General features: G+C 50.3%; 2 protein-coding genes across 6 annotated transcripts in view; both read right to left on the bottom strand.

Annotated features, from left to right (window-relative positions):
* Positions 1-16,008, bottom strand: part of LOC140659667 (fer-1-like protein 4) — a 42,989-nt gene extending 26,981 nt beyond the window's left edge. Inside the window, 16 exon segments of the mRNA XM_072879544.1 lie at positions 260-624; positions 836-1,022; positions 1,794-1,977; positions 2,189-2,348; positions 2,624-2,708; positions 3,741-3,803; positions 3,966-4,097; positions 5,434-5,494; positions 5,784-5,945; positions 6,042-6,083; positions 6,690-6,781; positions 9,112-9,211; positions 11,337-11,425; positions 12,207-12,262; positions 14,963-15,110; positions 16,000-16,008. Coding sequence (XP_072735645.1) covers positions 260-624; positions 836-1,022; positions 1,794-1,977; positions 2,189-2,348; positions 2,624-2,708; positions 3,741-3,803; positions 3,966-4,097; positions 5,434-5,494; positions 5,784-5,945; positions 6,042-6,083; positions 6,690-6,781; positions 9,112-9,211; positions 11,337-11,425; positions 12,207-12,262; positions 14,963-15,110; positions 16,000-16,008 — 1,935 coding nt within the window.
* The window catches only part of CPNE1 (copine 1), a 44,303-nt gene continuing 35,114 nt past the window's right edge, over positions 15,441-24,629 (bottom strand). For all 5 annotated transcript variants that reach the window (XM_072879352.1, XM_072879355.1, XM_072879353.1 and 2 more), the window contains 8 exons: positions 23,478-23,564; positions 23,317-23,376; positions 22,745-22,878; positions 22,047-22,101; positions 21,917-21,968; positions 20,382-20,515; positions 18,364-18,600; positions 15,441-17,564 (listed from right to left, as the gene is read on the bottom strand). In XM_072879352.1, coding sequence (XP_072735453.1) covers positions 17,448-17,564; positions 18,364-18,600; positions 20,382-20,515; positions 21,917-21,968; positions 22,047-22,101; positions 22,745-22,878; positions 23,317-23,376; positions 23,478-23,564 — 876 coding nt within the window. In that variant the 3' untranslated portion in view covers positions 15,441-17,447. The remainder of the gene's footprint in view (positions 17,565-18,363; positions 18,601-20,381; positions 20,516-21,916; positions 21,969-22,046; positions 22,102-22,744; positions 22,879-23,316; positions 23,377-23,477; positions 23,565-24,629) is intronic.

Here is a 24,629-nt window from a genome sequence, read left to right as displayed (position 1 = left end):
CAGCTGTGCCCTGGGAATAACACCCACATGAAAGTCCTCCCTGCACCACAAAGGCAATGCACGTGGGGATGCTCCAGCCTTACTGTGGGACACTCAGCCCTTGCAGAGGCTCAGAAAGCCCTGGATGGCCCAGCAATGGGCAGGCTGGGTTTGCTTCAGCACTGTTACACCAGCAAGTGATCCCAATGCCTCTTCCCCGTGAGGCCTGTGCACGCCGCAGGCCGGTGTGGGTTAGCCACGCTGGCATGGCAGGACTCACCTCAGGGAGTGGATGAAGCTCTTCCACCTCCACAGTGACCTCTCCGGGCTGCTCAGCCTCCTGAGAGCCCCTAGCTTCCTCCTCTCCCTGCAGCTGGCTCAGTTCTTTGGCTTTCTCCTTGGATTTCTTACTTTTCTTCTTCAGCTTCAGTTTGCTTAGGGCACCTTTTGTCTTGTCCCCAAGCTTCCTCTCTGCCACACTGGGGCTGCTGAAGATCTCCACCGTGATGGCCATGAGGATGCGCCCACGGTAGAAGATCCCCTCACCCATGCCCTCGTTGAGGTCCTTGTGGATGTCCTGCAGAGTTGAGTTCTGGGGGGAGCCATACAGGTTCACCCAGGCTGGGCCAAACGTGGGGTTAAAGCCTGCAGCAACAGGGACAGGGTCTAATTACACCACAGGGTGCTGCTGCAGAGAGAACTTCCCCCAGGAAGACAGCCCAGGACACAGGGATGTGAGCGTGCTTCGGCCACTCCTGGCTTCCCACCTCCAGGAGACCACCATGGCCAAGCAGAGGGTGCACAGCATGGGGCTGCCCAGGATGCCCTGCCCCAGGGCAGTCATGCCAGGCCTCACCATTCCTGCCAGGGTCCGAGATCTGCTGCAGGTCAATGTAGTGTGTAGCAATGGCCACGTCACCAACATTGGCATCATCCAGCACCTGGACTTTTATCTTCCTGGCCAGAGGCGGGAACATCTCGATGAAGCTGACCTGTTCATTCCACTCGGGCTCAGTGGTGTTGGTCTCCACCGATGTTTCCCCCTGAGAAGAATGTGTGAAAGCCACACAGTCCCAGCTGGCAGGCAGAGCAAGGGATGCCTCAGAGCCTCTCTGGGAATGGCATGCCCTCCTGTCCCACCTGCAGACAGTGCTGGGCAGGCTCTGGAGGTGGCAGTGTCCCTGCTCCTGCCCCCATCCCAGCAATTGCTCTCTGTGCTTCATCAAGGGGGCCCTGGCCGTTGTGCCTTGCACAGCCAAGGGAAACACTAAAAGCAAGCAGGCAGCACCACCAGTCCCAGAGGCATTGAAGGGTCCCCTGGGAGCACCCCTAGGCCCACCAGGCTGCCCAGGGACTGATTCTCATCTTAATGGATATCACAGGACCCAAAACGCTGGCCTTGGGTGCAAGAAAAGGGCCATTAGCTCAGTAAACTCTCCCAAGGGTGTCAGGCTGAGTCCAGTTTGCCACGGAGGACTTCTGCTCCAGGATTTATTTGACCCTCTCCCTACATTTAGGGATATGAAATCTCTGCCTGCACAGCCAGTAGCTCAACCAGTGGCTGTGCTCAGGGCTGGGGCTGTCCCCCGTGCAGCTCTCTGCAGAGATAAAAGCCTTCTCATCCAGACACCACGCACCCAAGGCCACATAGTTCAGGCCACTGCCAAAGACAACAAGACTTGGGGTCTCCCAGCCTGTCTCTGGTGTGGCTGCTGTGTCCCATGGAGGCTCCTGGCAGCATCAGCCCAGCACGTGCTGCTGCACAGCTAAGGGAGGAGCCGCCTGGTCCCATGCAGACCCCCCGGCAGACTCACCTGCTGCCCGCAGAACGAGACCTGCACGTACGGGTCAATAAAGACCTTTTTCTCCCCTATGATCTTGGAGAAACCACCCATGATGCCTCTGCTCATGCTGGGCAGGCCCTCAGCACGATACAGCTTGATGCAAACCCTGGCCCAGGGTCTCTCTGCAGGGACTCTTTTAGGCAGCAGTAGGTTCCTGAAAGACAAATTCATGTTCTGGCTCTCTCCTGGAGCCCAGGAAACACAATGCTGGGAAATGCCCTGACTGGCAGGACATTTGGATCCTGCCCCACCACAGGTCTCTTTCCCTGAGTCTTTCCCCATCAGAACAGGGAAAAATGGGGCAAAAAGGTAGCATGAAGAGAGACATGACTGTTTTCCCCAGGGCAAGACTGCACTGCACCTACCTTTCAATGTCCTCATCCTGGCTGCTGGAGGAGGTGGGAAGGGAGCCCACAACATCCCCACGTGCGGTGACAGAGATGTTGCACTTCACAAAGCCTTTCACGCCTGCCCGGGTGTCCGTGGGGTCACTGATAACAGCCCACTTCTGGAAAAACCTGTGATCTGAGAGGGAAGGGAAGGAGTTTCCTGTGGAGACCCCAGGTTACCATTTCACATCCCAACTACGTCTGCATAAAGACAGCCCTGACCCTGCCTCTGAAGGTGCAGGAGCTGTCACCAGCCCTCAGACAGCCAGGAGGAGAAGCAAGTGCTGGTCCTCACGTGAACTAAGTGCTTTAAAGACAAGGCCCTCACCAGACCCAGCAGAGCACAAAGGAAACATCAGTTTCAGACAAAGCCGGGGTCAGGGAGCAGGTATGCAGTGCAGTTGGTCATACCTGGCTGGCTGTACACTGTCGCAACATCCATCTTGAACATTCCTATGCATGTTCCCAGGAATGGTATCTTCTTTGAGTGAAAAACCTGCAGACAGCACAAATCCCCCTGAGCACCAAGAGACGCAGGCAGCCAGGTGACACATCCAGACATCCCTGAGGAGGCCAGGACTGCTAGGAGATGCCCATTCTAACACACAGCTCAGGCAGCGGTTGCAAGTTCCTCATGCACATTGACGCATCTGAGTTAGCCCTGGGACAAACCTGTTCCTGCCCAACCATTCCCACAAAGCCCACCAGCTCATAGTCCTCACTCAAACCTGGGCCAAGGCAAATTCATGTGCAACCAACTCAGCTTCTTCTGCCAGCCCCAGTTAAGCCAAACCCCTACAATGGACCAAGGGCAGACCTGCTTTCCTGCAGGAAGTCCTACGTCCATACCCTGCTGGGTCAGGGCAGAGCCATGCCCCCACCAGGCTAGTGTTTCTCCCAAAACCCAAGCCTTGCTCGGTGCTTGCTGAACCCACACTAGCAGAAGAGAAGTGCAGCCTTTCACAGGGAAAGCATTAGAGATCATGTGGCAAAGGAGATGCTGGCTGGGTTTAGCTATCTTCAGAAAAGCCCCATGTCTTTGGGGAAGGCCCTGCGCTGTGGGCCAGGGGATTTTTGAAGACTGCTCTCTGCCTGCCTGGGCTTTTCTACAAGCACAAATCACTGCTGAGCTCCCCTCACACCAGTCATTCGCCTCCACAACCTGCAGGACGAGGCTCCAGGGTAAGGGGCAGCAGGGAATTGCCCCCAAAACAGCAGGGCAGCAAGGCAATGGGCAAGAAACCGCCCCAGAGGCCCCACTTCAGTCACTGGATGCAGAGAAAACCTGACACGGAGGAGGTGGGAAGGCAGCACTGCACTGGCCAGCACTGGCTCAGAGTGGGGCCGGGTCTCTGCCCTGCTGTGGCTGCAGGAAGGTCCTTTGGTCTCTCTGTAGTGCAGATGCCTCTGCCTGGAAAACCTGCCTGGTACTGGTACCCTTGCTTTGCCCATCGCTCTCAGCGTCCACACACACAAGCATCAGGCTGCACCAGTTACCAGCAGAGGATAAAGAAGAAGACATACTTACCGAGATCTCTATGAGTTTGTGGAATAAAATGTCCCTTGGCTCATGGAATTCAAACAAAAAATACTGAAAGAGAATAACAAGACAGCTGAGCCCTGGGCTCCCAACATGGCCCCACAAGCACCTCTGCCTGAGAGCAGCTGCATCCCAAGCATCCCCTGCAAGGATGGCCCCAGCCACTTGGGACACCGGTAAGGCAAGGACAGAGCCTCTGTCCGTATCACGTACTTCATTGTAGAAGGGGCAGTTTGTTGACTTCTGTGTCGCTGTGTGCCTCTTCTCCTCTCCAACTTTGACTACCACAAAGGGGTTAATGTTCACCCCCACCAGCTTCTGCGCTTCAATGATATTAATCCCAACCTGAGAAAATCATAGAACCATAAAATAGTTTAGGTTGGAAGGGACCTTTTAAAGGTCACCTGCAGGAGAAAACATCCCATCTGTGGGAGAAAACCCTCGGATCAGCATTCTCCTCATTTCCAGCTGCATCTTGAGCTTGTTTCAGCAATACCAGTACGCAAATGTGCAGGGCCCTCTTGCCGCAGGGGTGGACACTCAGGGCAGGCAAGAGCATGGCTCCTGAAATCTGCTATGGCCAGGACAAACCAAAATGGTATTTGAGATATTTGTTTCTTTCAGACAAGCAAGGAAATGAAGCGTTAAATCTCCAGCACCTTTGACAAGAGCACCCTCCCCAGCCGGCACTGTCCCCTGAGCAGCACTGTCCCCATTCAGTTCCTGATCCCAAGGTGATGCAAACCCACTCCTCCCACATAGTGGGGTCCACAGACCATCTTGGACAAGATGCTCTTTGTGTCTTCTGTCTATACTTCTCTTTGAATCCTGCTGAGATGGACACCATTGGAAAGATTGGAATGTGGCTGTCTCGTTTGCTGCAACTGGTTACGGGTCTAAGACATGGCAGAAATGTTCTCACATTTGCTCTACCTAACTAGGCAGTTGTTAAGGTGAAGAATAGTAGCTTCAAGAAAAGGATGGTAGGAAATTCCACCCCCACAAAAGCTTCCTGCTTGGTGGATAAGACCCAGCCCTGAAAAGCAGGAGACCCAAATGTGAATCCACGTTTACTTAGAACCAGGGAAGGATTTAAATTCATAGCCAGGCTGGGAGACCTGCCCTGAAATCTGCAGGGCAAAAGATGGGATTGAACTCCTTTTCCAAACTTCACAGTGGTTTCAAATAAAACTGATGTCAGAGCATCGGCCAGAGCCACAGCTTCATACCAGCCTCCCAGCATCTCCAAAAAAGCCCCTGCAGCAGCCCTCCACCTCCAGCCATGTCCCACAGATGTCCCTGGGGGCCCAGGCAAGGCCCTGGGCAAGCTGGCAGGCACCAGCCCTGCCTGAGTGCTCTCCGAAGCTCTGCTCAGGCAGTGTTTTGCAGTGGCACACATGGCTGTCAGGCTGATTCCCTTCTGTACATAGCTAACTACATGGCCCAAAAAGAAATTCTGCTCTAGGCTGGCTGATGTTGGAGCCAGCACTCATAGATGCAGTCTGTTCAGGGAATCTCACACCTTGCCCAGGGAAGCCACACAAATCAAGAAGGCATCTTCGTGCTAGAGGCCTTGCAGGGGTATGTGCCAATTGGAGAAGCCCAGACCTGCAACAAGGCAGCGAGGGACAGCTGCGGGGCCAGAGGCAGCTGCAGGGACGCGCACACAACACTGCAGTACCTGGAAGCTCTGTGGGGTTGGGGTGGCAAAGAGGTCCCGTGTGGAGCAAAGTCTGGAGCGGCTGCACAGAAAAACAACCCGGGTGAGCAGGTCTCTTCATCTACATGGACCCGAGCAAGCCCCCAGCAAGGGAAGCAACAGAAACCCTGGCAAATAATGGCTCCTTGCCCTGGAAACAAGCAAATCCCCAACAGTCCCTGTTTGGGGCCATTGGAGATTGAAGGTTTCTGACATTTTGCAGAAGCAGAATGCCAAGAGATGCAGGATTGCCCCAGAAATCACCCCATGAGCTGGCACTTTCCACCCCAGGGCCCAAGCAGGGGCAAGAGAGAAGAGCGCGCCATGGACACCTCTTCACAGGGCTGAAGACAATGCTTGAGACCTCCATTTCAGACACATCATAGAAATCTTCTTCCTCCTCTTCCTCATCAGTCTCCAGGCCTTTGGCCAGCTTCCTGCCCAGTGCGGCGGCCCTCCTGTCCAGTTCGCTCGCTCTCGGCCCCTCGGCTGCCCTGCAAACCCCCCGCCACGTCACGCACTGATGAGTGGGTTGTGCCCTCCTCTCCACCCAGGAGGGTGAGCTGATACACTCAAGTAGGGTGACTTACTCCAGCTCCTCAAATCCAGGATTGTGGATGATTAACTCCAAACTGTAAGAAAAACAGATGCCTTGCTGAAAAAAAACCAGTGCGTTGCGGCTGTTCACTGATGCATGTAACAGAGCCACAGCTATACTCCTGCTTGGCTCTTGGCAGGGATACGAGCATCCTCCTAAGTGATGCTTTTCCACTGTCCACCCCGTGTGCCTTGCCGCTTTGCCTCTGGCACTCCAGAAGTGACACTCCCCAGACCTTGCTGCTGCCTGCCATCCTGTCCGCCCAGACACCCACATCTACCCTGGCTTTGGGCACCACCTGTGTGCAGGGTGCCTGGGGTTGCTACAGTCCAAAGCCATGCTCTCTGCAACTTTGCAACCACAGTATCTTGTTCCCGTCAGCCAGAAAGGCTGCAGAAATGCTCTTGAGTCCAAAAGGACTCCCAAGGTGCAGTGGGTTGTTGCAGTCACAGGCTTTTTGTGAAGACAAGGTATTTTCTCTCCAAGAGCCCTGCTCACTTATTGCTGCTGTAGAGCAGAGATGCATCAACCTGGCCAGAGGTAGAGAGTAAATGAGGCTGGATTGCATCCCAAAGGCTGCCATTGCCAAAGGCAGCTGTACAAGCTGCCTGGAAATTTGCTCCTCCCAGGATTTCAGTACCTGTCTTTCATCTGATAGACAAAGTCCTCTTCAACCCAGGTCCCAGCTGAGCCATCTGGAGGCTGGTAGCGCAAATCCAACTCAATATAGATCTACAAACAGAAAACGAAACTGCCTGAGAGCTTGGCAGCCACAAAACAACTGCAGAAATGTCACAGAAAAGGGAGAACGGAAGAAAAAAAAAAAAGAAGTGAGATGCTGGTGGAAAGAAGAGGAAGGAAAGGGGTCACAACCCCACAAGAAGCCTATTTATACCAGACTCTCCTTGCCTACCTGCGTCAACAAGCTAGAGTTAACCAAACTCCCTCCCCTACAGCTTCCCAAACTCCAGGATTCACTGAATAAAAGCTGGCTCAAGTTTCCAAATCTAAAATATACCATGTAGAGGCCGCTGAGAGCCATCTCAGAGCACTTTTGACAAGGAAAGTGGGGAGAGCCCTGCAGCAGAGCAAACAAACGTGCAGGGGTTTAGAGTGGTCTCTCTGTGGGAGGCATGAGACAGCTGGCAGAGCATCCCCAGGCATGATAGCTTGGTTTAAAACACCACAGAAGCCATAAGCACACCCAGAGTCTGCATCACAAGAGACATTGACTTAGTGTCAGTGATGAAGAAGGACGGCCAGAGAAGTATGGGGCATGTTTGGTATCGGCACAGCCAGCATGGGTCTGAAAACGCTTGGTCTGCCGGTGACCAGCCTGATCTCAAACCAACATAAACGTACAAGAATTTCCCAGCGGAGGCCAAAATCACAGCTGTGGAGGAGGTCACTTCTCAGTAGGCTGAAAAGGAAGTACAAGCTGGGTTCATAGCTCAGACCCTGGAAAACATGTTTCTGGGAGGAGAAATACAGCCCAAGAAAGCAGTAGTACAGTGGCTGGGAAAGGCAGCAGCAAAGGCTGGATGGATGCAGAAGCCTGAGATAAAGCTGGGTGAACAGCTGAGGCTCTGAAAAAAACCCTTCAAACCACCAGGAGAAAAAAGGGGTGCAAATAACTCAGGTCCCAGAGAAGAAGGGGACTTGGAATAGCAGGAACAGCTTTGTTTCCACTTTGCTAAAGGAGCAGCGGTTGAAACAGCCTCTCTCCCTTGGGGACGTGTCTCTTCCCAGCTGAGCTGAGGAAGAGGGTCTCAGGCTCCTCTTGGGCATCCAGTCTTGCCTGCCCTACTTCTGTCCCCTGCAGCCCTTGCGCAGCCAGGGTTTTTGGGCTGGACCGGCCCATCAGCCAACCGAATGCGGTTGGTTTTTGGTTGGAGCGGCTCATCAGCATGAGTGCTGCTGTTAGCACAAGGGAAGAGACAGTCAGGGGCAAAGGGCTGGGCTGCAGAGCAGCTCTGACCTTACAGCGGTGTAAGTGCCCCTAGCTCAGTCCACTCAAAGGAGCGCCAGCATGGAGTGCTGCCAAAGGGTTGGCCTAGTCCTTGTCCCTTTGCTGGCACAAACGTTTATGCAGTGAGCTGTATAGGGCTAAAAATCATCCTGGAAATGCTCAGCTTCCACCTGGACCTGCTCCCTGACCCAGCCAGCTCGGCAACATGGGAAAGCTGTGCCTGTGCCACTCAGGCTTGTGGTCTGGTGGCCACAGAGCTGCATCCCATGTGCTACTGCAGGGGTGAGTCAGGTTGCCCATGGGAAGGGCAAACAGGGGTGCAGCACATTGCAGGGCTGTCCACCTCCGCCTCTCCTCCTCCTGGCCCTGCCCACAGCCCTGGCACGGAGCCCTGGTTGTCCAGCACTCGCTGAACCACACCTGCATGCCCAGCTGGCAGGAAACAGTTCATTTTTGGGTCACGTTCATTTTCCACCTGCACAAAGGGCCCAGTGAGCCCTGGCACCAGGGCAGGAGGGGAGCGGGACTGACAGCACAGAGCAGAGGGACTGGCAGGCATCAGAGCCACTCATGCTGCCCTGAACCATCCAGTTAGCACTGGTGTTTAACCGCTCATACTGCCCCCGGTTAAGCCATCCGGTTAGCACTGGTGTTTAACCCAAAAGCTCACTGGGGATCCCAAGGCACCCTGCCACCATCAGCCCCACCCGTCAGCTCCCCTCTGCTTAGTACCCGCAGCAGCCCATACCCATGCACTGCGTGGTGCAGGAAGCAGATGAAACACCACCTCCTACATCCATCACCCAGACCCAGGAAGGTTTTACTAAGCCTCCCTCTGCTCATCCAGGCCTTCGGCAGGTCTCCAGGGCCCCCAGCCCACTCCACACACTTATGGATGCTGCTAGAACCACTTGATGCGTGTGAAGTAGCTGCGCCCCTGCACAGAGAGGGCACAAAACACCACAGCACTCCCAGGCTCAAAACAGCACCTTGGACTCCCCCTCAGCCCCAAATCCACCTGGGAAGCGCCACACAAGGCTTCCCACAAAGCCTTCCTGATTGCTGATGGCCAGGCTGCCCACGGAGGACTTACACCGGTGACTCTGTGGTTCCTGTCGATGAGGGCCTCCCGGAGGATCAGCCTCCCGGATGTCATCAGGTGCTGAAGGCTGAGGACAAGGGTACCGAGAAGTCTGGAACAAAACCAGGGGCTGCAGCAATTACTGTGTGTAGCATTAGTACCTACATCCTGGGGGAAGACAGCACCAGGATCTCCGCTCTCCTCCTCACAGCCACTCCGAGCTGTGGTGAAGGCAGTGAACTGTGGCAGTGCTTTCCATAGAGAGTCTGGCAGCCAAAATACCCAAGACCCACTGACCCTGCAGCAGGTCGTGCCTCCATCCCTGTCATGCCCAGGCAGCTGCTTGCAGCCGAGCTGCCATCTACTGTTAAAGGCTTGTGCAAATCCAGTCCCCCTGAGTGTAAGGGAGCTCTCCCCTTCAGCGGAGCTGGGCTTCATGGGAGCCAATCTGTGTTTGGGCAACCGGCAGAGCTGGGGTAACTCTTCCCAGACAAAACTGGGAAGCAGAGGCTCCACACAAGGAAATACAGAAACAGGACATAAAGCCATGGCCGCAGGGATGTTTGCAGCAAGTCAGGCCAAAATTTACCTACTTCAAAGGGGCTTCTCCCTGGAGAAGGGTCATCTGGCTCCCTGCAAGTGGCATTCAGCCGCTCCTAACCCCACCTTGTGTTGCTGCTGTCTGGAGCCTGTTTGTTGGCCTCCATCTCCCCTTGGCAGCTCTGCTGACAGCCGAGCTAAGCCCCGCGTGAAGCAGAGCTTCCTGCTGCCTGCTGGAAACCACCATCGGAGCACTTCAGTGCCTGCCCAGGACTGAGACAGGAGGAATCATTCCCCAGTCATCTCTATTTCAGCTGCGAGCTGCTGATCTCTCGTATCCCCTCTCACCTCCCTCTTCTCCAAGACACAGAGCCTGTCTAGTCTCCTACCCCCAAGGAAGGAGTCTCTCCGCTCATCCCCCTCCTCTCCAGCTTTTCCAGCTCGGTGCTGCCAGCACAGAAAGGCTGCACATGCAGAAGTCCAGAAACCACAGATCAATACAGCGACGTAACAAATTTTTCCCTTCTGTCCTTCCACACTCTCTTTCATTTATTTTTGATCATCCCAGTGCGCTGACCAACTGCTTTTAAACTGTAATGTCTTGTCACCTGCCATTACTCTGCTCCCCAGCGGTGGAGGTGTGTGGATAGATGCTGCCAGTGCCAGTCCAGCCATTTCCCATTGGACTTCTTTGCTCAGTGCCATCAGGTCCTGGTGATATGTTACTGTTTCTTTTATCTATTTGTCCTATAGCCATTTCTGTTGACATTTCAGTCAGAGACAATTCCTCTGATTCAGCTCCCACAGGGAAAGCATCCAGTAAACAGTGACACTAAGTTCAACCACGTTTTCTGCTCTGGCTTTAAGTGTCTCGCATGTGCTGTACTCATCTGTTTCCTCCACACCCCCTCTGGCAGGCTTGTGATGGCTTTGAAAAAGTTTGTATTATTAGCTACCTCTAGAGAGTTTTTCCTATTGATTTCCCTTCAGTTCTTACATTTTGCTTATCAGAGCTGGCACCCTTCCCTGCATCCTTGTGTTTCACATGTCCCAGAAAGACATGCTTCTGCTCCCTTGCTTGCTGCACCACCACTGCTCAATCTGTCACCTCTACTCTTGGGTTTCCCTGAAGTGTTTTACAACTGCTGGAATAGCTGCTGAGTTCACGTTATTGTGTCTGTGCCACCTAGAAGCATTTTAAATTCCGGCTGATCCTTTACCATTTAAATTGCTGTCTTTTTTTTAAGGTTGAACAACACTACCACAGGCTCACAGCTTTTCCCTGCTGATAGACATGTTGAATTTGGGTGCAGCATGGTCACAGTCACCACGTGGATCTCACCCATGGTCTCACGTGGGTGAGAGCAGGTCCCCACTCTGCTGCAAGTCCTGCCCTTGTAGCTCTATTTTTTAGGGCCCTATTTTACCTTTGTCCCACCTGGGGGTCTGATCTGGATCCTTAGGTAGTCTTTGTTACTGCTGGCACAACTAAATCATTCCCCTCATTTAACTTAATATATACAGCACTGCTGCCCCACCAGAACAAGCAGCTCCATTCCTCTTCTATAACTTGTATCCTGCTCATCTTCCTTCCATCAAATTTCCAATAAACATTTTCTACTCCCAGTAGAAAATTTAAAGCCCAGTATGTCTCCTCCCCCACCTCTGCTGGTCGCTCCAACAACCAAAGGACCTACCTGTTACTGAAAACCTTGCTGCAGTTGTAAACCTTAATGGACAACATCTCTCCCATGACAAGCTTCCCATAGTGAGGCCAGCGAAAGAGCTACAAACAGAGCAGGAAGAGATGACAATTCATTCCCAGCTACACTTTCCCTTGTTTGATAGCTGGTTGGTCTCCTCTGCAAGGTGACTGAACCAACGAGCATGACAAAAAGCTGCTGCGGTGGGAAGTTACTTTCCTGCTGGCCAGGGCAGACCCAGCAGCTGAGAATGGAGGAAGGATGGGGAAGTGAGTGCAGTCCCTGCAGCAGCACAGAGCCACAGGTCGGATGCTAAAGAAGCCAGAGCATCATCACCCTGGCAAGAGGGGGATGCTTGTGCCTGCTGAGGTCCCTGAGCTAGCAGGTTGTGGGGTGAGACGGGGCATGGGAAGGTACAGAGGTACCTGGGGAGAAGAGATCACCCAGGGCAGGGAGCCATCAGGCTCAGGTACATCACAAAGCTGCACCCCGAGGCTGCGATTCACCTGACACCCAAACTGGCCGGCTGCCTTGCGGCTGGCAAGTGAGAATGGTCCCTCCTGCCCCCCAATCCTTCTCTCCTTTCCCCAGGCGGGGACAGAGGCATCCGGACGGGACGGCAAACGAGCGACGGGAACCACCCACCAGCCCGGTATAGCCGGGCTTTTACAGGCTTCAGGGACGTGATGGTGAAGACGGGCGCTAGGAGGAACGCTTCCCGGCCCATCCCGTCCCTGCTTCCCCCGTTACCCCCCCTGCCCCACGAGGCATCGACCGAGACGCTGCCGTGTCCCATCCCTGTCCCATAGACGACACCTGCGGAGGAGCCCCGGTGCTCCGCACGCCCCGCCGGTTTGCCCTCACCTCCCCGAAGACGGCCTCCGGGCCGCAGCGGGTCTTCCTCGTCTTCTGGGTGAAGCCTTGGGAAGGAGAGGGGAGGCGTGAGGTGCCGGCGGGGCGGCCCTGCCCGCCCGCCCGCCGCGGGGAAGGCAGACCCCGACCCTCCCTCCCTCCCTCCCTCCCAGCGTGGCCGGGGCCCACCTCGGAAGCTGAGCTGCACCTGCCGCTCGCCGCGGCCCGGCAGCCGGGAGAGGCGCCGGACGCCGACGCTGAGCGCCATGGAGCCGGCGGCGGGCAGCGCTGCCCCGCTCGGCCCCGCTCCGCCCGGCGTGACTCAGCCCCGACTCGCCCGGCCGGTTCGGCCGCCCGCTCCCCGCCCCGGCGCCCCCGCGGAAAGACAAGGGGGAGCGGGGGGGGCAGCCCCGGCTGCTCCGTCTTCCTCAGCCCTGGAGCACCGGGGGATGGCCCCTGCGGGGTCACCGGCCCGAGCCCCCCGGGGCCACGGCCCGGCCGGGCAGAGAGGAGCACTCGGCCACGGGGCGCTCAAGGGAGGCTCTTCGCAGACGTCTGCCCTGTGCCCTGCAGCGGCCAGACCCCGACGGCACCGTCCCCTCAGGCCCTGGGGCAGCACTGACGCTGGAGCCAGGGAGCCCAGCGGTGGGCGCTCTCCCTTTCCAGGGCTGGGAAAGGAAGGAGAAAGGAAAAGCCCCCAGCGGAGGCCGTCACGCTTCAGGGCAGGCCTGATGCCCAGGGCACAGGGGCTTCCAAAGCTGGGACTACAGGGTGCCGGCCTGAGCGCTGCAGCAAGTACCGGAGCCCAGCTCAGCTCTCTCCCAGCCCCGCGGCTTCTCCAGGACAAAATCACGGCTTCTGTGGTTAAAACCCTCCAAAGCAAACAGAGGGAGGGTGGGGAAGGGAAGCCGGCTGGGCCGGCTCATGGCCCTCTGCTTAGGAGGGTTGTGCTCCCCTGACACGAGGAAACTGCGCTCGGACCGGCATCTGCTCAGCAGCCCCTGGCTCACCTCCCGCCTACCCCGCACAGGAGCAACGCGAGGGACCAGAGGAGCTAAGCTGGTGTAGGTGGGACACCAGAGCACTTCCTGGGGACAGAGGCTGCAGCCCGGGTGCCAGCTCTCTACAGGACAGAGACAAGCATTGAAATCCACAGACGGCAAGGTAGCTCCAGCTGCTACGCAGGAGCTGGCACCAGGCCCTCGCAGCAGGGAGGGTGCAGGAGGGAGACCTGGGGCACATCATGCCAGGAGCCAGCTGTACTCACCGGCTTGGCCTGATCCAGCTCATCTCACCTGCACAAGAACTGGTAAACGAGAGATGCTGGAGCCCTTCTGGAGCACAGATTTAGGCCAGATTAAAGTGATTGTACTATCATGAGCTCAGCAGGATTTGGAAAGCATTTCTTCCTCCTGCGGATCTGGCTCTCTCATTCAGTGCCCAGCACCAAACATCTGCATCCACACACACCATACAGGGCTCCTTGCAACAGGCCAGGGTGGCTAATCCTGCTCTGCAAACACCAAGGAGTCAATCATGCCTGTGCAACGCCAGGCTGCTTTGAAGCAAGCCCTGCAGTTATTCCCTTTATCTCCCTCTTAGCCAAGAGCTTTCTGGAGCACCAGGGAAGCAGCACCTTGGCGGTGGAAACAAGCCACGGTGGGGAGGATGCCACTTCACAGTGCAGCAACAAAACGTAGCAGGCTGGCACGACTTTTGTGAGGGAGCTGATCAGCTCAGGGCAGCACAAAAAGCTCAGTGCACTGACCCCACACCCAGTCATGGCTGGAGGGGGGAAGGGGGGCACTTTAGGCTGTTTAATGAGACATTCAGACCACCAAAGTGTGCCGCTGATGGGTGGACCCAGTATTTGCTAAAAAGCTGATCAAAAGCCATCATGTCCCAGTGGAGTTTCTGTGGCTTCCTCAAACACCTGGAGTGGTCCCATCACTTGCATTCATCTGAAGACAGTGCCTCAGTTTTGGTGAAACAGTCCCTGGGGGAACCAAACATTTTAGACCCCAAATAGGGCCCTTAGCCCAACAAGCTGTCTGGGCAAAGAAGGGGGATGGAGCATTATCTTCCATAGAGGAGGGAGCTCTATCAGGTAGCATGGCATAGTCTGGCATGAAATGTCACCAGTATTTATTGCCAGGTGCCCTAGAAGCAAGAGGAACCCTCCCTGATGAGCTCCCACGTGCAATAGCTTTTGATTTATACAAAGCCCTGACGCTGAAATACCTTTGGGGACCACAAGTACATGGGTGCTTGCTCAATCTCAGCCAAGGCCAGCGTAAAGAGATTTCTGGGGTGTTCCCTGTGCTTACCATGGAGATAAAGTGAGAGTGTGATCCAGGATGATGGAGAGCACGCACCAGCATCAGGAGAGAACAGCACATTCTCCTGAGGAAGAAAACCCAAGCTCAAAACCTGAGCTCTCATCTACCTAAAGCGACAATACCTAAAGCGACAACCATGCCGTAAATCTGCATTCCAGCTACACCCAGGGCGGCACAAGGCAGGAGACATACCTCCCAGCCTCTCACCAAAGATGCCCAGCAGCCATCTCCACTGCTTCTAAAACCAGGAGCCCTGGGGGGAGTAAAGAATGAGAGAAAACAGGCAAAACTGTGCCATCCCAGTTCAGCAGCTTCCAAGCTTGACACTCCCATGACTTTTCACCGGGGCCCACACCCGTGCAGCTCTTGTTCTCAAGTGACAACCACGGGACTTGTGTCCCCTTGCTCATTCACATTTCAGCCACTTACCTGTGGGTAAACAGCATGTCCTCCAAATTCTCCTCTGCTCCCGCAGGGGGAAGAACTTCCTCAGACCTGCCTCTACCACATCTTGGCCTCTTCCTCCCCAAAACAGGGAAGGATCAGCGAGTCCAGCACCTGGAGAAACCTCAGCTAGCTGCAGAACAGACAGTGACTCCACTCCTCATAGCCAGTGCAGAGAGACGGAGGATTCACTCTCTTCCTTTTGAGTGGGAACTGGCAGAGGTTTAAAAAGGAGAGGTGAAATGGATTTCCCATTACGCATTCTGCTGTCTCAGAGCTCATCTTCTGCCCCTCAAGGCTGGAGCAAAGGAAAGTCCCAATGTGCTTCTGAAGTCTTGCCAAAGAAACCATTCACTGAAGCCAAGCACTACACACTGCCACCAGTATTTCTTGGGTCAAACAAGGGATTAGTGAGCCTTCAGAACTACTGCTGTAAATATCCTTTACAGAACACTTTATTAAAAAGAAAAAAAAAAGATACAACGCACACACGTACACAAAAAACAGCCTTAGGTTTGCTTGCATGCATAATACAGGGAAGGAGAGCTCTGCCTACAGGTTATAAGCAGCTGAAAACATGAGTAAAGGATGCTCTCAACCACAGTGCAGTTTCTCAGAGAAGACTTGCCAGTTTTCCTCCCTCTCTTCCACACCTGTAACACATTAGTTTAGGCAGCTACTCAAGAAGAGAGGTTGCTTGGTTTCCTTTAAGAACCTAAATAAGTGCAAGAAAATTGGGTGCTGCAGGCTAGATGATGGAGTATTTCAGGAGAGACAGACCAGCTTTCTGTAGAGGAAGCTGGCTGCTGCCTGTGGAACCTGGGAGAACACTTTGTGGTCAAAACTAGGTTTGAATAAAAAACTAGCACAAATTCATCTTTGCTCAGCAGTGGTCCTAAACCCACAGCCCTTCAAACACAAGCTATGTACTAGTTTGTGGCAGATACCCTCCAGAACAACTAGTCTAGTTGAGGATGTAGATTCAAACCCAGGTTCTGTTTTCACACAGGTTTGTAACCTACCAGTGTCATAGCCTGAATCACCAGAGCAGTATTCCAATGTATTCTCACCATTTCCTGGTTTACCTGGTAGAACAGACAAGTTCTTTCGTAATTTCACAGTAAAGAAACAGCTCATCTTACTGCAGGACAGGGCTGCAGGATATACATTCAGCAGTCTAACATATCTAATGATGATGGACAACTTGCTCCGCTTTTGCAGCTAATCACACTCAACCTAGGCTACTCAACTCAGATGCTGAATCATCACCAGGCTAGTATTGTAGCAAAGACCTTGCATAAACCAAAACATCCACACTGCTGGAAAACAAAAGGAAAAGCCCAGAAAGGAAGTAAAAGTCCAGACATGTTATCTAGGTCAAAGTAGATTATTTATTTATGAAACTGAAAGCGATGACCACTTGTAGTGCAATGACAAGCCCAAGTTCCTTTATCTCTATTTTGAAATGAACTATCAACTCCCATCTCTCAAAACAATTGTGCTTTGCTATCATGTGCCTGTTCTATAAGTCCCCAGACCACATAACACACTCTTCACACTTCTGAGGACACGGAAGCACCTCTCTGGAGTTCCACAGATAGTTACTTCTTCATTTTGTAACTTCTGTGACACAAAGAAATCACTCACAGGATCTTTATTTCAGTGTTTCCAGTTGCTGGATTTTGAAAGTCACATTAATGTGACTCATTAATCCCACGCCACCCCCCAGTTAATTGATGATTAATCCTCATTAATCCCCCCACAAATAAGCAAAGTGCAGTGTTCTTAAATTGCACCAATGGCTCCAAGCAAGAGGCCATCACAGAAGCAATTTTTGCTAATAGAAAAATGTGATCAAAAAGAAGATTGTGAAGTACAGTCACTGAAATTTAAAAATAAACCTCTACATATAAAAATATACTGGCACTTTATGAAGGCACAACAGGAACTACCTCAGGCATCCAACCAACAGACTTTGGTACCAACCAGTAGAGAAGGGTCCCCATTCCCAAGGCAGCTTGACAGAAGGAAAAAAAAAAACCAAACCTATCAAGGAACACATGATAAGTATCATTAGAGTAAACACAACTGCAATATTTCTCCTACCAAACTCAGCACTGAAGCAGTGCGGTGTGAGCAGCTCAGTGCACATGCCCACACTGATACCAAGCAGTGGATGGGCCGTGTCAAGCAATGATGCATGGTATGATGTGTCACTGTTGCAAGGTGGAAAACCAACAAGGTCTATTTTTCTCTGACAAAAACTGCCAGCAGTTGTGTTTTTACTGTATTTACATTTCATCCAATTAGGAACAGGAAAGATCAAAGATACAGAGCACAAGCAGGTAAAAGAATTAGTGTGAATGGTAAAATCTCAAGGCACTGAGCACCCACAGTGTGCAAGGGAGAGTGTGGGTGCAGACAACTCTCTTCACCCCAGTGATAGAGGTGGCCAGGGTCAGGCTGCAATCTACATCATCTTTATTTCCAGTGATTTCACAGGTGGCCATCCCTGCCATTTATAGTACGACACCAGCTGCTTAGGCACTTCAGCCAGAACCATCTGGGAAAGAGCTTCCCAGGGAGCCTGCAAGGAGAACAGGGAGAATAAATCAGAAATACTGCAGAGAAACAATTTATCGGCCCAGTGACAAACTCTCTTACAGATTCAGAGTGTAGCCCCCCACCTGCCACATCTTACTCCCTGTTTCAAGAGTTCCTTGCTGCAGTTTTAGGAGCACTTCCAGTCAGTCTCAGTAAGCACTGCTGATGAAAATCACTTGTTCCCACCCCTGCACTGCTCCCAGCTCAAGCCCAGGCTCACACAGCCTTTATATGGCCCTGATCTGAGTAAGAAACTGCCCCAGCCACTAGCAACCTCTCTTATTTGGGGTTTTCATTTTACTCCACTCTTCAACCCAATTCACTGTGCAATGTGCATGAATGCTAGCGCCAACGGTGGAAGTAGGGAGGAGCTGGGGAATGACAGGACTGCTTTCAACAGCAAGGAAGACTTATCTCATCTTAAATCATTCATGGGACCCAACATCAGAGACTGGCAATATGATCTCAGTTCCTTGCCTGATGTTTGCATCCCAGGAGAGAAAACATCTCCTTTACTCCTTTAACTCTGCAATAGCCAAGAGACAGCACACTAAATCAATGATACAATGAGAGCCCTTTAAGAAAAGCTGCAAAAGAGCTGCGACAAGGCACACAGTTTTGAACACAGAGGCAAACATCTCTACTCTCACTGGGAACAAGCAGCTTGGACAGCACTTTGAGCATGCAGCTTGCTGCCTTGTCTAGATCCATGCTCATTTTTTAGATGTAATAACTGCATATATATTAGCACCAGGACTCTTCTGAAGTTGAAGACAACTTACATTTTTTAACTGGCGGAAAGGCACAAACTGGACAATGTCTCGTGCAGCTGTCTCTCCTGTCAGGGACTTCAGGACACCATTGTCTCCGTCAAGGAACTCCATTGCTTTGAAATCAGCTTCACCAACTCCAACAATAATGATGGACATCGGCAGCTTAGAGGCATTAACAATTGCTTGCCTAGTTTGGTCCAGATCAGTGATCTCTCCATCTGTGATGATCAGCAAGATAAAATATTGCTGAAAAACATTAGAAAGCACCCAGTTAGGGAGTTCAACACCAAAGCTCACATAACTGAAGGCAAGTGGAGCAATTTCATACTCTAAGAAAGAAATCACATGGTGCTGTGGATAAGACAAAACCAGAACATTAAAGAAACTTATGTTTATTCCCATTTTTTCCATATGCCTAACACCTTTCATTGTGCACTTCAGATTTCCTCTGTACTAGAAAAAAGATAGAGGCTTAAATTCAATTTATAAAGAACAATTACACCAACTGGCAGAAAGTACTAGAGATGAGCAAAGTACTACTGAAACAACAAAGCTCCATACAAAATTCACTGATGGGTGCTGCTTTACTCACTGACATCTCAAAAAGGCTAAAGTTTAATATTTAATACCCCTGGAGAGTAACTCAAAAAGCCTAATTTTTTATTTACCAATAACTTAAATTATAAGTATTAGAAATCTCAAAATACAGCAGTGACAAATGTCACGACACAAAGATATTCCAGAGATAACAAGAGGGGAAGAATACAGGAGCTTTTCTAGAAAGAAAAAAATACCTCAAACCAACACATTTAGCATGGTAAAGTGTGTAAAATTTCCTTCATTTTCCAGAGGCTAAGGTTTAGTACCTGGTTCTGAAATGAGCAACCACCGTTTTATAGCAGCTATCTATGGACTTAAAATGAAAAAAGAAATGAGACACACACAATGAAAACTGAATTTCCAATTCCAAAATCCAGTTAACATAAGTGTTACTATGGTTGTACCCCATTACTGACAGATTCTTTATTTAAATAATTAGTTTTTCATCTGTAAGAAAAAGTAGAGATATTTAACACATACAGAGAAATAAGAAGATTCCCCCAAGTGTTGGGAAGGCTAAAAAATACCCTCAGAAATGTAAGAAATGGATCTCCCTAAACCAAGCACCTCAAAGCGTGGGAAATGTATTCAATGTACACACAAACATAAGTAGCACCGAAAATACTGACACAGCTAGACCATAAAGCAAGTGTCAGAGTGTACATCAAAATTCCTTCTGATTGGTTTGTCAAAATGGAATCAGTTAAATCTATCAGGAAATACGAGCCCTTCATCCTTAAGCAATAGGAATGAAGTTTAAAGACATGGAGCTGAATTTTAACAGCAGTCGTGGCTGTGCAAGCACACAAATGAGATATGCAACACAGCTATAGAGCAGCACAGATGCTCTGCAATGCAATTAGCATACTGATTTAACAGTTCTCAGACTCCTTTGTTAATCTGGCCCTCTAGATATCCTGATTCTGCATGCCACCATGGCGGGACAGATAGTCATGCCCTCTGACGTTTTTCTTGGAGGCAGTCTTTGTGTACATTCTTGAGAGCAAAATTGTTTGGAATAAAATATATAGGGCCCTTCTATACTGTATGCATTCCCCACAGGTGATGGAGCTCGGCAAGAGAGGTTAGAGCGAGCCAACTGCTGACAGAGTCCAACTGGTCTAAAAGCCAACACAGCACCCCTGTATACTTCAACAGTAAGTACAACACCAGCAGACTGTGAAAAGGAGAAATAAGTATCACCTGAGCAATGGAAACTAATGTCAATGTCTACCAAGTACAGGTTCATATCAGTATGTACCAAGAGAGTACCAACAGCCTCTCTGTAGGCTCGTAGGAGAGGACCAAATTTGGGATCCTAAGGAAGGAAGACAACATCACTGTACCATTCCATTCTATCCCATCATGAACATGGAAAACATAAGTATCAACCCAACGCAGATCCACAGGAAAGGACATGTACTCACTGAAGCAGTTCCTTGTTGTGCCGAGTGCGCTGCAAACCTTGCCACGTGGTTTATAATAGGAGAGAAATTGGTTGGCCCATAGAGTCGGATCTGAGGAAGGATCTGGCGGTAGGCATCCACTATTCCTTGGATACCTGTAACACAAGGAAAGTAAGCTGCCACAAGAGCCTCACAACTTCTCCAGTAATTATTTTATAAGCATTACTAAATCATACAGCAAAAGTATAATAATTCTTACACAGCTGTGAACTCCTAAAGGACAAATAAGCAGCACAATAACAGCAAACATACAAAGCACAGGGCTGAAACCAGTGGACATCTGCGGAGATAGGATTTGCAGGTTTCTCCCCCATTGTACATTCTTCACATTACTCTTTGTGCCTCTAACATCACAAAGCTCATGGAAGTTGCAGGAAAAATAATCCAGTGAAGGCACACTGATGACTACGTTTACTTTGTTCTTTCTACCTTGTCATCCAATTTGTCTTGTTTAATTGCTTATAGACTAATTAGACAACAAGGTCAGAAGCTCTCTGGAAGAGTAACTTTTTATTTTCCTTGCGTGAAAGTTAGACAGTGATCCCTGATTCAGGATTCAAACATTTCCGTAACAGAAATAGCAATCCCTAAGGTTTTTGCTATGCAAGAAGCTTTTCTCAGGTTAACTAAACAAAATTTTTTAAAAAGTCTGATTTTAAATGGTGCATATTCTTCTGTGGATCCATCTAAATTGGCCTGCTCCTGGCTTGTATCAATGTAGCTTCATTTGCCACTGCTGCTTGCATTGTCCACCATGCAGGTTTTAGTGCAGTAACTCTCAAAACTACTGCACAGGGACCCTTAAAGGGTAAAGACACAGATCCCTATGAGGCAGACAATGCTGAACTGACCGAGGAAATGCTTGGATTTTAACACTGAATCTCAGATTCCATTTTTTGTTGGCCTTAGACCAGAGAGAAAAACTGACCTGAGTTAAAAATGCTTGTTCAAGAACAATTCTGTGTCACTGCATGCTGACAGAGTTCTTAGTCCTAAAAGGTCATAATCCAGCTTAGAGAGCAGCCATTAAAAACAGCTGAAACAACCTTCACTAAAGAAGATGGCTATAAAGAAAATAAGCTTTTAAGACAACCCTTTAAAAGAAAACATTCAAACATATACGCATTGCTGATGAAATAACCACGGTCTCTAAAAGCCCTAGCAGATGGTCGCTCTGGAAGCATGACTAGCACAGGCACGTTGCTGATCTGAATCCACTGCCACCTGTAACATACCAGAAGTAACCAAGTTGCAGCAACAAAAACTTCAGCACAGACTAACAATCAAATTAAATCTAGACTACTTCACTGGAGCTTACGTAGACCGCACAGAAGTCTGCATCCACACACACTCACTGTTGTCAGCATCCAGGTGAGAGTAAACCTAGTTTGCTGCATGTCTTGGTGCTGCATTTGTTTTTCACCAGTTATGAAAGAAATACAACACTTCAAACATCTGTCCCTCTCACTGAAATATTAATGAAGAGGTGTCCTCACCTTGACAATAAGGGTTGCTGGGGTTGAAGTTCAAAGCAAACTCATGAGATACCTAGGAAAGAGGACATTACAAACAGTAAGGGAATGCAGACATGGACAGAGCGACTGCCCAGTGTTGTGAAGGCCCTACCTGCCAGCTAGGAGGAACCTGAGCTCCAAACCCAAATGCAGGAAACAGCTTGTCCCTGGAGAGAAAGGGCAATAACAAGAAGTGAGAACGAGCAATTCTTTAGTAACTCACTATTCTGTTTCATTCCCTGAAAGCAGCTGGAGACCAAGGTTCAATTCCTGCCACAAGGAATGGGTACACCATCTAGCTCCCCATGGCCAGCCACCAGTTACCCAAGGGTTGCAGGCTTAGGCTTGATAGTTTCAGAATTTATTTCAGTGCAGCACCCCACAGGACTCTCAGATTTCGAAGTAGCAAGAGAAAAGCCAACCCAACCACAGCCTGGCTAAAGGACAGAGCTGACAAACATGTTTTCATTGAATCAAACAAGGCATTCATGTTTGAAATGCACCATCAGCAACAAGGGATTAGTAACCAGTTAAAGCAGCATTACAGAGTAGCCCAGGACCATAAAAGGGCAGACCTGGAAGGACAAATCAAGCAAATATGCCAAATTACGAAGGGCTGCCACTGCCCTCCCTGGCAGTGACAGAAGCAGGAGGAAGCAGTATCAGCTCCTGAAGGGATCTCCCAAGGAAAGGTAGCACCTCAGTCATTCAAACACTACAGCTCTGGAACAAGCTATCAGCCTTGATCACTGACACCCGCTGACACACATTTTTGATGCGGTGGCTAGATCAGTTAAGATCATTACATACGTGTCATAATCCTGGACTACGCTTCCCACACTCCAGATGGCAATCAGGTACTCATTTATCCCATCTGGGCTGATGTAGTGAAGAGAATCTGGTGACCTGGGATCGCCGTTGGAGCCAGTGAAATCTACACCCACCTGATCAGTCAAGATGATGACAGAAGTTACTGATGCATCACCATAAGCAAATAAGAACTAACCATACCCAGAAACAGAGGGTTAGACCAGGCCCATACAGCTCACCTCCTCCCAGGCACACAGGCAGCCCTATACAGGGACAGCCAAATGAGCCTGTGTAACTTTTCTCACTGGGGTACATGCATGTTTAAGAAGTAGGAATCCTGTCCACTGATAGACTGAACCAATTTCTCAAAAGAAGTTTAAGAAAACCTAGTTCCATTAAAGTTGCTACTTGATCACAAAAAGTAAAAATATAATTTGTTTTTTTTGCAGTCTTCATCACTGAAATTTCACATGGCGTTTGCAGCCATTCACACTGCAAAGAAAAGTACTAATCACAACTTCATTGCTCTTGTCCTGTCCTCTACAAAGATGTGCAGTGAGGAAACAACTCACTGTAAAATTAATCTGGCAGCCTCCCATGACGTAGTCCAGAAACGAATATTCTGTCTCAATCTAGAGGAACAGACAGACAATGTTACACCTCCTCCCCATAAGAACAGATTTAATTACAATCAGAAAATAAAAAAGCCAAAAACCAACAAAAATCTTCCTACCTTGCAGGATTTTATCCTAATAATGCCTGAGTTTTTGTAGCTCTTTTTCTTTTGTTTTTTCTTAGGATGAATGCATTCAAATTCCACCTACAGAAAGCAAGCATGCAAGAAGCAAGTTCCAAAATATCTGCATTTACAGCAGGGCAAATTATTGAAACAGAATGGTGTCAGGCATCACACAATTTCAGAGTTACCCAAATATCTGGCAGAATTCTGAAACTTAATTTTAAAAAGGTTTTCAGCTACTTTGGCTGCTATCTGGCAAGCTAAATGGGATGCATTTGCTACCAGCACTAAGCAAAACAGTAATGGAAAAAAAGGAAAGACCTCAGAAAAGTCTCTATCCTCATCAACATAACTGTTATTCTGTATACAATCATGGAACGGTGTCATTGTATCAGAGGGAAAAAAAGTCGATCACAAATACATGCGTTTCTCTTAACATAATCAGGTTCTTTTTCGGTGAAGGGAAGGGAATGCACTCAAACAGAAAACAAGGAGGCAAAATCTCAGGGTGGGGGAGGCCATAGAAGCCTAGGTCGCAGGTTCCCAATGACAGTGTTTCACTGTTTTGCTTCACTCGCATTAGTTCTCATTTCACATGGGCTAGGGAAAAAGGCAAGAATCTTCCACCAGCTTTAGGATTACAACCACAGAAATCAAGTTGGCTGGCAACTGGAAGCAGTCCTAGGCTGTGTCCTCCGTGCGGATTCATCTGTCTGCATTCAGACGAGACACCTCTATGAGAATGACAGTTCAGGTTTTCACTGCAGACAACAGAGAGAAACCAGCACCACCAGCAAATGATTCAACTTATTCTAAACTGGATGCCCAAGACAAGGCAAGAAGAGTGCCCCTTGGAAGCACTGCTTCTCTCCGTTAGCTAGAAAGGCGACCAGAATGCTCGTGAGGGTGACCAGCTCAAGCACAAATGTTATCTGAGACGAGCCCTACCTCTGCACTTGTCTGTTAAAGCATGAACAAACCCTTTTATTTCCACTTGACTCAGCAGAGGCAAAGGCAAGCTGAACTGCTGGGAAAAGTGGCTGGCAGCCAGCAGACAATGGGCTCAAGGATGTCTTTAGGAATAGGAATGGTAACAGTACCCAAGGAAAACAGAGCAATTTAATTCCCACACTAGGTTTTATTCTT

Source organism: Ciconia boyciana, chromosome 14 (assembly GCF_034638445.1).
Source record: "Ciconia boyciana chromosome 14, ASM3463844v1, whole genome shotgun sequence".
NCBI lineage: Eukaryota > Metazoa > Chordata > Aves > Ciconiiformes > Ciconiidae > Ciconia > Ciconia boyciana.
This window is presented reverse-complemented; position numbering and strand designations above follow the sequence as displayed.